The sequence below is a fragment of the Centropristis striata genome, chromosome 18 (assembly GCF_030273125.1).
Source record: "Centropristis striata isolate RG_2023a ecotype Rhode Island chromosome 18, C.striata_1.0, whole genome shotgun sequence".
Lineage (NCBI taxonomy): Eukaryota > Metazoa > Chordata > Actinopteri > Perciformes > Serranidae > Centropristis > Centropristis striata.
In genome coordinates, this window is record NC_081534.1 from 24052062 (window position 1) to 24064984 (window position 12923).

At 38.9% G+C, this 12923-nt stretch overlaps 1 protein-coding gene across 1 annotated transcript in view; it reads left to right on the plus strand.

The window, feature by feature from the left end:
* lama2 (laminin, alpha 2) overlaps positions 1–12923 on the plus strand; it is a 283607-nt gene that overhangs the window by 74604 nt on the left and 196080 nt on the right. The window contains exons 5-8 of the mRNA XM_059355831.1: positions 444–634; positions 5109–5288; positions 6842–6931; positions 11173–11290. Of these exons, the coding sequence (XP_059211814.1) occupies positions 444–634; positions 5109–5288; positions 6842–6931; positions 11173–11290 (579 nt within the window). The remainder of the gene's footprint in view (positions 1–443; positions 635–5108; positions 5289–6841; positions 6932–11172; positions 11291–12923) is intronic.

Genomic DNA, 12923 nt, shown 5'->3' on the forward strand with positions numbered 1-12923 from the left:
AACCCAACATCCAAAGCATTAACAATCCTGATAAGTTACTGATTGTAAATGTTGCTGTGCTTTGCTGTATTATGCCTTCATTATGCATGTGGGTGCACAGCTGTGCAGCAAGGTAAACACACTTCCAGTAAAGGTTGAAGACAGGAGTTGGGATTTGAGGTTTTTACTAGAAGCAGTTGTGAAACTGTGAAAACAGTATTGGACGTAGAACTCAAATATATTGATTAAAAATCAGAAAAAAAGCATCATGCCATAAACAGGAGTTTGAACAAATGTATTGTCAAAACGTCAGGAATTGAATGTTCAATCAATTTTCTATGTATTTTAAGTAGGTCGACCTAAGCACAGTCTTGGATGTCCATCATTATTTTTATTGATCTTTTCTCCTCTGCACTTCACATGATTTTCATCATTATTTTCATAACCAATATTGTGGTCCACAGGTAACTGGGTATTAGAGCGTTCGATAGATGGCGTGACCTTTGACCCCTGGCAGTACTACGCCATCACAGACACAGAGTGCCTGACGAGGTTCAACATTAATCCACGGACGGGTCCTCCATCCTACACTAGAGATGATGAAGTTATCTGCACATCTTTCTATTCAAAGATTCATCCTCTGGAGAACGGAGAGGTAACACTTACAGACAGAGAAGCTGCTTCACTGCCACTGTAATCTGTAGTTGAGTTAAGTTTAGTTTGGGCTGGGTTAGAGTGGGTCAAGTCAAGTTTGATTAGGTTGAATTAGGTTGGGTAAATTTGGACTGGGTGTGTAGAGTACAAATGAGTTGGATTGTATTTGGTCTGCTTGAATTGCATTGCATTAGACTGGGTCGGGTCGATGCAGGATGACTTGGGTTTGTTTGGGTCTCACAACTCTTCCTAAGCAAACTGGATGGAAAACTAAAATAAATGTCCAGATATATTACAAGCGATGCTGCAGCATGAGGAGGGGATAAGAGTTGTTTTTTCTTTCTGAGGGGGGTGAAATTTTGCCAAGTGCTTTTTTCAGTCAACGACAATACCTGCATGAACATTGCTTTTCACTGTCGACACATTATTATTGTTCTCCTGACGATCAGCTAACAATTTCAGCTAACAAGACAACCTTTTGCTAGTCTTGTTTCAGTGTAGTTGAAGGACAGTTTCAACATTGATTCTGATCAGTAAAATTTGATTGAAGGTGGATCAAGAGTGCAAAACTTTGCAAAAATCAGGCTGAATTGAGTCTAACAGTATGCAGCTGTGTTCTAACTGTGCATTGCTATGTTGACCAAAAGACAGATCGGTGTATCGTTACACGCTTTACTAAACAGCTCTTGTGGCCAGGTGTGTTTTGCATTCTGGGATATGGCGGAGCATGCACTACCACTGCACTAACTATAGAAGCTTTTTGTTGTAGTAGTAGACGGAGAATTACATAGCAGCATTTCTCTTACAGAAATATTAACTATTAGTGGTGGGAAACAGCAGAGGCCCCACGATAAGATTTTATCCTGATACTTGAGTCAGGAATACAATATTATTGCAATTTTAAGCATTCTGCAATACAGTGAGTATTGCGATACAATATATTGCTATTTAACTGTTTAACTGCATTTTGCAAGAATTGTTTTGTCAAATAAGAGAAAATTCTCAGTCTGTTCATCTCACTTCAGTCTTTTTATTTCTCCACAATGAGAGTCAAACCCACAGACTGACCAACAAAGTATTCAGTCAAACTGAATTTAAGTGATATCAAACATGTATTGACAACAACAACTGCAGCATTTTCTCAAATTTTCCTTAACTTCACTGCTCTGAATTTTTTTAATGAAACAAAAAAAGCCTAACTTTGCAGCGTTATTTCTTCAACTTTGCGACACGATAAACTCTCCAAGTTTACAGACTCATCAACTGATTCGAACCAAAGCAAACAAACTATAGGTGAAGAGGGAATAAGGGAGAGATGTGCATGCAGGTGATGGTGAGGGGGAGTGTCAGGTAGGGCTGGAATGAGAGGAGACTTTGTTACAGTAGTGGTCATGAATAATAAGCAGAAAATGAATCAAGAAGAATTCATAACACCAGATCAAACTGTATAAAATCAACACAAACATATCAAACAGAAAGAAAGTAGAATGTTTCTGTAGGCTGCTGTAACGACACTAGTCTAGTCTTATAAAATTATGAAAATATTTTGTTTTTGTTTTAAAAGTGGGGAAATTCCTTTTCAAATGTGCACAACTATTAACATCATTTTAATCACAGATAGAAACTCACACACACGGTGACGCGCACATGTGCACACCACTGGTTACTGTTGTGTTGCTATGTGTGTGTGTGTATGTGTGTGTGTGATTGCACCCAGTAAGAACAGAGGGGCACGCCGGCTATTACTGACATTAATGAAGAGAAAGAGAGACGCACACGTACACACACACACACACATATGCTGTGAAAACAAACTAATCACACATCTACATCTCCCACACAGGCCTCTAATTGTAGATGCCTGTCTGAATATGTATACACATTTACATGGGTGCTGTTGTGTGTGTGTGTGTGTGTGTGTGTGTGTGTTGTGCATGCCTGCATGCATGTGTGTTGAAAGTGTCGTCTTGTGTGTCTGGGTCCTGCGGGGGAGCGCTAGAGGGGGTGCGAGCTGGGAGATGTCAAGAGCTGCAAGTAACGACGGAGGTGTCTGAGTGTATGTGTATGCACTGTGTGTGTGTGTGTGTGTGTGTGTGTGTGTCTGTGTGTGTCTGTGTGTGTGTGTGGTTGACAGCTCCCTAGCTGTCTGATCACAGTGAAACCATAATGAGTCGTAGGCGATGTGTCACAGCATCGCACACACATTCACAATGTCACCCCACCACTCATCACACACACACACACACACACACACACACACACACACACACACACACACACACACACACACAACCATCTACTCTCGTTACTTCCAAGAGTGCAGCTTGCACCCATGAAGTGTTCCCCCTTGACACACACACACACACACACACACACACTCACACACACACACACACACACACACACACACACGGTCAGCCCACTCTGTAAGACTTTTTTGGCCACATTAGTGAGACAGACAGATGGACAGACAGGCAGGCAGGCAGACAGGACCTCACACTCCTTGTTATGTGGCTGCCTGTTGATTATTGCTGATACCAAATATACATTCATGCTGCTTCTTCTTCTTCTTCTGTATTGATTTTAAGGTAGAGCGAAGCAGTTACAATACTAGAGGTCAAAATAAAAATGCCTCGCAGTGAATGTTGGCACGGGCACAGAGCTGAAGAACCTCAAATATGAACTCAATTCCTTGAAATACTGGCCTCAACACAAAGTGCATTCACCCTACAGTACCTCACATAGAAAATGAGGTTTAGTGATGATGGTTGTGATTACCTTGTTTATAAGATACGCCCATATAAACGCCACCCTCATGTCATTTTCAAAACGTGGGATGTTGAAAAAAGGAGGTAAAAAAATATTTTATTCCAACTTTATGAGTAACCGTGCACTTAACCATGAATGATGATGAATGACATTAAGGAACAGTTAGAGTGAAAACCCAGCTCTGTATCACTGCACATGTGGGAAAAATGAAAAATCAGACTGATAGCCAAGTGTTTGTGGAGAGAAAGGAACCATGCATGTGATGTAAAGACAGACTGAAAGATGCTAAACAGAGACAGAAATTAATGCATAGGAAGTTGACAAATTTGAACCAAAATCTCCTGGACTTCAGAGGTTTAAACAATACTGGAAAATGTTGACTTGACTGGAAGCGGCACTTTTAATTTACATTTGTGATAAACAATCTTTATTTTTAACGGTCGCTCTGACCTTTATCGTCAGGATCAATACAGCCATGTAAAGCAGAGAAGACTTAATGCCTGAGTGTAAAAAGTCTGCACACTTTCTGTTCTATAAAGATTATTTTTTACATTATTTTTATACCATGAGAGTGGACGACTTGCAGCTAAGGGTTGCAGATTGGAATAGGACACGTGCCCGCTGCAGTAAGGTGTCAGCTTTGTAAATTGGCTGCACGCTGTATCAGTTAAGCCACTGGGAGCTCCAATAGTCTGCATACTTAATTGTTAATTTAGTATGCAGCATGCAGTGCATACTGATTGAGTACATGTATGTAGTATGCAGTATGTGACAATGACGATAAATTGACCTTGATACTTGATATCGGTACAGATCGACTCCTCAATTTGCGATAGTGACACCAGATGTGCACAATTAGGTCCTGTGATCAAGGACTTACTGTCAAATTATGGCAGAAAGGGGATCTGCAGGGAATCTGAAATGAATGTTTTTTTTATTGTGTGCTTATTGAATGTTTTGCATCAGAGTAGCTCATTGTGTGTGTTTACCTGAGCAGATGTTTGGCTCCAGTTGGTGAGGCTGAAAAGGCAAAAGACCAATCTCTCATCTGTTGTGGTAGGAGGCAGCTTGGTTTTATCTGTTGAAAACTATAAATCGTTTTGTTATACTTTAATTATTTAGCAAAGACACAACCTTTTTGCACACTTGTATCCTTCTTTTTCACATTCCCTTTTATGTTACCAGGGTCGGACACTTTTTTACTGCAATTTATATCCTGTTCGTCTTTTGTAATAACTTAAAATCAATATCTAGAATCAATGTGGCAAATACTGCTCGTGGCACCACAGAACAACACATTTCCCTCTTGTGTTACATGTGTTACATCTTTTGAACTTTACTTATATTATTATCTAATTAAATGAGACTTAGTACAAATACTGACAGCAAATAACACCACAGCTGAGTGTATCTGCAGCCTACATTTCAAAGTCTTGACTCTTTTTTTGCTTATGCAAATCTTTTTTAAATTTAAGAAAATAAACAACACTTCCTGTTACAAAAAAGGTTGTTGCTCCTAATCCTCCTCCTCCTTTCGATCTGTTTATATTTGTTGTGTCTTTGGCTTCACGGAAGAAGCTTCTCACTCCTTCTACCATCTGCCACAGCGAGGGGAGAAAAAAAAGCACCTTTAATGTTCGTCTCAGCACAGTGTCTGAGTTTAACTCTGCTGTTCCATGTCAGTGCTTACCTGTCTCTGTTTATAGATCCACACGTCTTTGATCAATGGCCGGCCCAGTGCAGATGACCCCTCCCCGACCCTGCTGAACTTCACCTCCGCCCGATACATCAGGCTGGTGTTCCAGCGAATCAGAACGCTCAACGCCGACCTCATGACTCTGACACTCCACGACCCGAGAGAAATCGATCCCATTGTGACGAGACGGGTGAGGCTGTACACTCTTTTCTTCTCTGTTCTTTTGGAAATTAGAAAAACCCGCCTGGAAAACAACAAATAGGTCAAAAGTAATCCCATATTTTTAATAATGGGACATCAAAGTAATGACTCAGTGTGTCAGAATATAAAGATCTCAGTCACGACTTTAACGTTTCTGTTCCTGTATTCCAAAGTTATGTTTGATGGCTTAAAGTCAGTTTTCAAGTCTAATGACTAAGATGCTATCTCATACATCTGACAAACTAAGTAGTAATTGTCAAATGTTAAATCATTAATATATCTTAGCAGTGACTTGCTAAAACTAAAGAAAAAAAGATTACTTTATTGCATTTTTTTATGATCATTGCTTTCATATTTAGTTTGTAATAATAATTTGTTATTTATCTAGGTGTTTAATTCTTGTGATGATGGTCCTCCATGCAACTCAGAGATCTATTTAATGGATCCTCTTTGCAGTAGTATTCATTCAAAGTAGCAATGCATCACAGTATCAACTTTATTTCTACAGCTAAAATTCAGAAAATGCCTGCAACTTTATTGTAACCATAAGATTAGTTATGTGTCAATCATTATTATGCTGTAACCTCAGCAAAACAAATCACCACATTTGACAATAAATGAAAATCAACCCTGACTAGTGTTAGAGACAATTTATGTTGGTTAAATTCAAATTAGTCAAATTAAATTTTTCCAAATTTGATTCAGCATTATTTTTTACTCTGAAAAGTATCATATTTTACAAAATAAACATTATGCTCTTTTTAAGAAGACTCAAAACTAGTGACTGACACCATAAACTCATTAGAAAAATGTTAACTGAGGTAATAGATCAAGGTAGAAGTAGGGTAATTTTCTTATAGACTTCTATACAATCGCACTTCTTTTTGCATCCAGTGGAGTTGCCCCCTGCTGGCCATTCGAAAGAATGCAGATATAAGGCACTTTGGCATTGGCTTCACTGTTCAGGCCCGGTCAGTTTATGCATTAGACTCAGCAATGTTTGCAATTTATTTTGTTTGTTGAAGTCAAACTAAATCAGCTGAAATGAAGGCTTTGTGATTTGTGATTTTATGTGCGAGCCAAGAAGCAGAACCCCAGAAAAGAGCTTGCTATTGTGCACATTCTATGCAGCAGTAGCTCTAGAGAGTGGGTCAATCCCCAGCTCCACATGTCAAAATATCCTTGAACACTGAACCCCAAATTGCTCCAGACTGTCAGCACCAGGCCCTGCATCACCTTGCATGGTCACTCACTGCCATTTCTGTGTGAGTGAGTGGGTGAAAAAGAAATTATAAAGTGCTTCGTATAAAAGGACTTAATAAATGCAGCCATTTAGCAGGACTGCTGTTCAACACACCAGCAGGTGTATTGTTAGACACACCATCATATTATAATTTGTTCAGGTCAGGGCATCCTTTTACAAGTGTAATCACCGCTGAGATAAGAGAGCACAGTCTTGTTCTAATTCTGCCTCTTAAACTGCTAATATGCTCATTAGCACTGTCATTATCACATGTTCTCTCCTTCTCTCTTTCTTTTCAGTACTATTATTCCATTAAAGACATCTCAGTCGGAGGGATGTGCATCTGTTACGGCCACGCCAAAGCCTGTCCGCTGAACACTGATACAAAGGTAAAATATTTAACCCTCTGTTTCTCTCAGTCCACTTAACAATGCCACCAAGGTAATTGAGCTCCTACATGCTGCAGAACAGGAGCAAAGAGCAGCCTCAGGCACCTGCTTTTTATCTGCCGCCTTCTATCAAACTTTCTGTGTGTGTGTGTGTGTGTGTGTGTGTGTGTGTGTGTGTGTGTGTGCGCCTGTCTGCAGGGGACACAGGTGACACAGTGAAGCGTTGTCTGCCGTGTCACTTCAAACAGTGGAGTGTTTGATACCAGACACCTGATCTTTCTCGCTTTCGCTCTCTCTCTCTCTCTCTCACACACACACACACACACACACACACACACACACACACACACACACACATACACACAGAAACTTGTGTCCTTTACAAGTCCCGAGGCTGACCCACGAAGACTTAACTCAGATGTGACACTGGTGTCTGGTCCCTTGGTGATGATGTCATTGACAATAAGTGATGTCACTGATGTGTAAAGAGCTCTAGTTTCTTCTCTCCTCTTCTCTTTTCTTCCCATCTCTTAAATCCACATTAAAGAGGTATTTTAAATTGACTGTAAAAAGTAAATGAATTACGTTTGACCATGTGCATATAGGCCAACGTACACTATGTACATTTGTGCAGCATAAATGATACAGTCACATGTCTTTTATCGAGCCCAACCTATATGGGGTTTTGAGATGGATACAGATTTAAGAGGGGGAAAAAAACACCAATTCCCTATATGGCAGCCAAAAATAGAACTCGTCTCTGTGGATTGTGCACCATTTTTGCATCAATATGAGTCTTTAATGGTACTCAAAATGCTGCTGTCTTTATCAAATAACTGTATTAGAAAATGATTGAACATTATACACACAACCAATTCTCGAAATCAACACTGAGAAACTAAAGAATAAATAAAAATATAATAAATAAATAAACACCATTAGCAGTCATTTTATGCAAATTAAAAAAACAAAAAAATGAAATATACATGGCTAAATAAATATCTGAATAGTCAATATCCGTTATTTGCTAATAATAAAAAAGTAATCAATACTCTTATTTCAGTACAAGTTATCTGCAGACAATTTAAATAATAAAAAATAGCTACATAAACACAAGTACTTTATAGTCGATCCAGTCATTTGCTTACAATTAAAAAAAAAAAAGAATTAATTCATTAAAAAAGTAATGATAAAACAAAAGCCAAATAAGAATCCGTGTATGTTTACTATCAGTCAATTGCTGACTATTTAAACAAAAAATAAAAAAATAACATATATGAGACCATTTCTAAATTCACCCAAGCATTGTTTTCTGTATTATTTGTTCTGTGAAAAAGGTTTTATTATTCAGTTGATATGGATAGATTTTAAATGACTTCCAACACTGGAAGATAAAATCAGTTAAGCTCCAGTATATATCTGCACATAATTTTCCAAAGCATATCATAACACTTTTCAAGTACCATGCTTTCAGTTGATTCCTTACATTACATAAAATCTTAGTATAGATAGTATATAAGAACCTGATCTGCAGAAAGTTCAAACTTGCTGTGCAGCTCACTGATTCTCTGCAACTTTCTGTTTTTGCCATAGATAGATGCACTAGAATAAGATGATGCTTGGATAGTGGTTAAAAGAAAACAAAAGAAAACCTTTAAAATGCTGCTTGCATACATGTATATAGTTTTAGGGTTCAAATGAAAGACCTCAGTGGGTGGTGCAGCAGAATAATGCACTTTTATTTAAAATTGCATATTTTTAAACATGCTTCTTCTCGGATAGTATATAATGACTCATACGTATATAATCTGGCAAGCCGGAATGTGACTTTTGTAGAGATTTTCTGTAGCCCTGTGTACCCACAAGACATTTAGCTCCTTTGCTTTGATACAAGTTCATCCATCCGTGCAGTAAAGTCCTGGGCAGACGTTCAGAAAGCAGAAGAGGTGGAGACCTGTGAGATGATTTGTTGATGATCATCTACACAACATTTGTTCAGATGCATGCTCGGAACAAAGGCAGCCTGAGGCGAGAGCTGTAGCGTTGTGTTTCAGATAAAAGGGGCAAATTCACCCATGCCAACAAATCCAAACTTGGCTCTCGCTGTGCTATTGTACTGCTCTCCTCTCAGTTAAATCTGGCACCCTCTTCACATCAACCAATTTACAGAAAGTCCTAAATTGAATTACTGAACCTCGAAGTTGGCAAATTTCCTGCAACATTCTGCTTTGACTGTGTTTAGTTTTGAATTTATTTCTCTCCTGGGAGAGTAATCGTGAACCCATTTGCTACTGACTGACAATCTGGAAAGTGTACGAGTTCTTTTATTGCTGTTGGCTCTCCTGTGAATACATTGTTGTTTGATAGGCTCTCAATAGGTCATGCATATTGGTAATTACCTGTTTGCAGCCCTCCATTTTCATATTCATGCGAGTGATGTGGTGCCAAATTAAGTCACACAAATAAGTCAATTTACTCACCGGCCCACAACCGCAATAACAACCTTTTAGTGTATGACATGTAAAGTGAGAATGTAAAGTCACACAGTTAAAAGTCTTACAGTGCTTCTCAATGTGGAATCATGGAGGCATAAAAAATATATTTCATTTTACAGATGTTATAAACCAGCTGGCAATCTCCCTTAGTTTAAAGTTCTCTCTTTGCTGCAGTGATAAGTATATTCAGGGTCCAGTCTGTGGTAACGCCATTTTTTATATTCAAGGCTTCTCTTGAAGTTTTCAAATTTAAGTTTAGAAATTCTGTCATCACATTTTTTTATGTCATCACACTAAAAAAGGAGAAATCATTGAACAGAATCCCAATTTAATTAACATGTTTTGTTTGATTTCTTTGTGTTAACCCAGCACAGTATTAACACTGGCTGCAACTTTTTTACTATTTAGTTTAGGTTTTAGTAAACTCCTGCTTTACAGCCTCACCCTCAGACCACAAATGAGACAAGCAATAGCTAACTAGCTATGCTGTGCTAGCTAGTTAGCACTCTCTGAGGCTTTTTTCACCCCGTAAAGAGACTTAGGAGGAGATTGGATGGTACACATGTTCATAGTCGGCAGGTGGCCAGTGGTAATGCCTTAATTAGCCAGCAAAAGAAAGATGTTGTGCGTGAACTCTTTGAATTTGAGTTGCTACTGCTGCTGACTGAAAGCAAAACCAAAAAAGTCAGAAATTCAGAAATTCAGAAAGTCAGAGTCCTACGTAGTCACCTATGGAATGTTAATTTTATTAAATTTTTAGCCTCATAGCAAAATTGCTTAAGTCATATTCTGGCCAAGTTTAGATAACTGCCTAGCTCTACTCTCCTAACACTGCTGAGTCACCATGCATTGCTAACTATGTCATCAGCCTAAATATTACTTAGGAAATTATGCTATGAGGCTAGTGAAATGATATAATATTAAGTGTGTTGCCTAATATTTATCTGCAACTGAGCAGGAATACTGGGTTTAAACAGAATGAATAGTCATGCAAAAACTCCGACTGGTTACACATACCAAAGACAATCAAGATAGCAACATTTTAACGAGAGCCTGACAGGTATATCAGTTGACATATTATCGGCTGGTATTGACCTATCAAAGGCGTACTCTATCAGTGCATATGTTGTCCGATAAGTGCCATTATGAAAACTTTTTTTAACATAATATATAATGTAGAAAAAAATCCACATAAAAAGGTCTATTTTCATTCCCGTGCAAAAAAATACTATTTCGTAATTACTATTATCAATGAATTTTCCCTCTCTAAAATAAGTATCAGCATTGGTCTTAAAAATCCCATATTGGTCGTATCTAATTTTAACTAATAGGTTTTTCATAAAAAAAGGGCTTTGTGGGATGAAATTCTCTTCAAGTTTTGTGTGAAGTTGAAGAGAGCTGGTTGGAAACCTTCACTTTAAAACTTACCTGTGGTTAATAATGCCGTGCACCCTCTCAGGTGTTTGTGCAGTTAGTGGAAATTAATGTCAAACCAAGGCCCAACATTTTCTGGATGATTTCAGATTTAACTATTTCCTTCACCAGACACTTGACAGATTGTGTCTACACTGGGTTTCAGATTGCACCGTGACTCAGATTGTTGCCATCTTTAGCCTTCTCGCTGAAATCATCTTCCAGCCAACAGGCGATCCGTTTATTTAAACATGGTTTCTCATATCTGTTTAATTGACAAATCTGTGAAACTTTTTCTCATGTATTTGTGTGTGTGTCTCTCTCTGTGTGTAGAAGTTTAGCTGCGAATGTGAACACAACACATGCGGGGAGAGCTGTGATCGTTGTTGCCCTGGTTACCACCAGCAGCCCTGGATGGCAGGAACCTTCCTCACTCGACACGTCTGCGAGAGTAAGAGATACACACAACACAACAACACACTAGAAACTTATATTACACAGTTACCGACAATCCCTACTTATCCGGAAACAAACAATGACTTTTTCAAACTTTCCCATCTTGTAAATGTCCTTCCAGACTTCATACGGTACTGAAGGCTCCCACATTGTTAATTGTAATACAGCATATGTACCCACTCACCATGTGTCAGTCGCTAATATGTCTGTGACATCACTGCAGCACACCTACAGTTTCCATGAACACAGGCTTTACTGTGGAAGAGCTCAGTGAAATTTATACTCTTGTCAGTCTTTGATGTAAGACTGTATAAAGCCATCAAAAGTCACCTTTGCATCCATTAACCTTCATCATCTATGTAGCGGCAGAGCGATGAGGTTAGAGGCTTCCACCTGTCATCATAAAAGCAGGGTTACAACATGTAATCTTCATTTTATTTCACTCGGGCTACACCCTCCAACGGGCTCTGTATAGTCACCGTGGCCTGATAACTGCCTTGACACTGACACAACAAGACTAAGGTGACAAGGCGTTAAAGTCCTGACTGGCACAATAGTAAAGGAACCAGCCATGACAGATTCAGCCCATTCAGGAACAGAGAGTCTGCACTGAACAACCCATGCAGAGGGGAAAGTTTAGCAAGCGGCAGTATTATACAACCTGGGTCAGAATGAAGGGGATGGACCTCCTCTAGCCGAAATCAAGCATCCTGGGGTGACTTTATATGGTTTCTGCATTGGCACTTCTAGTGAATCAAGTTAAAACACAGTGATTATTTGCGTTTCCATTGGCAGTATTAGCCACCAGCATTTTGCTGAATCATGCCAAATATGGGCATTTTCCAAAGACCCAGTTTACTTTTTGGAATACGTCTTGATCGATCAGATCGAGAGTGTAATACAAGTGTAAACATGGTCCAAGCCGCATTGTGATCGTATCACTCAAGCCACTTGCCGAAGTGGTCTGGAATGCATTTGACCACATATATATTTTGTAGTGTAAACACTGTTGAGTCCTCAAAATATGTCATTGATGCAGGCCGTGTGGTGGTCGTTTTAATGACAGAGTAAATAGAGAGGATGTTCGTCGTTAGGGTGCAAGTGAAACCAGCTGTCTAATCTCGATTGAAGCAGAAGATTTAGTCCAAAGAAAACTTGACGACTCATATCGTTACAGGGCTGTTAGCGAGGCTAGCAAGATAGCAACTAGTGACTTGAGTTGTTGTTGTAATCTGACATAATTAATGTAAAAAAATCAGAACATGTGTGGCCAGCTCGAGACGCATGATACACACAGGTGTAAATGCAGATGTGTCTCATCTGTCCACCTGTGATCCGATCGGCCAAGACACATTATAAAACCAACTGTAAACAGGGTCAAAGTGTCTGACTGACACAAATTCAGCTCTGGCCATACAGAGAATGATTCTCCATTGGAATCTACCTGCTTCTGCTCTACTGATCCATCCAGAGTTACGTTACTCTTTCCTCCATTACTTTTCCTCGTCTGAAGAACTGTGACATTTTTTTAATATTAACTGTGTTATCTTACAAGATTATTTTTTCGATGACCTTTTCTGATCTACCTTTTTCTTTTTTTGGTCCTTTAATATCTATTTCATTAGAAT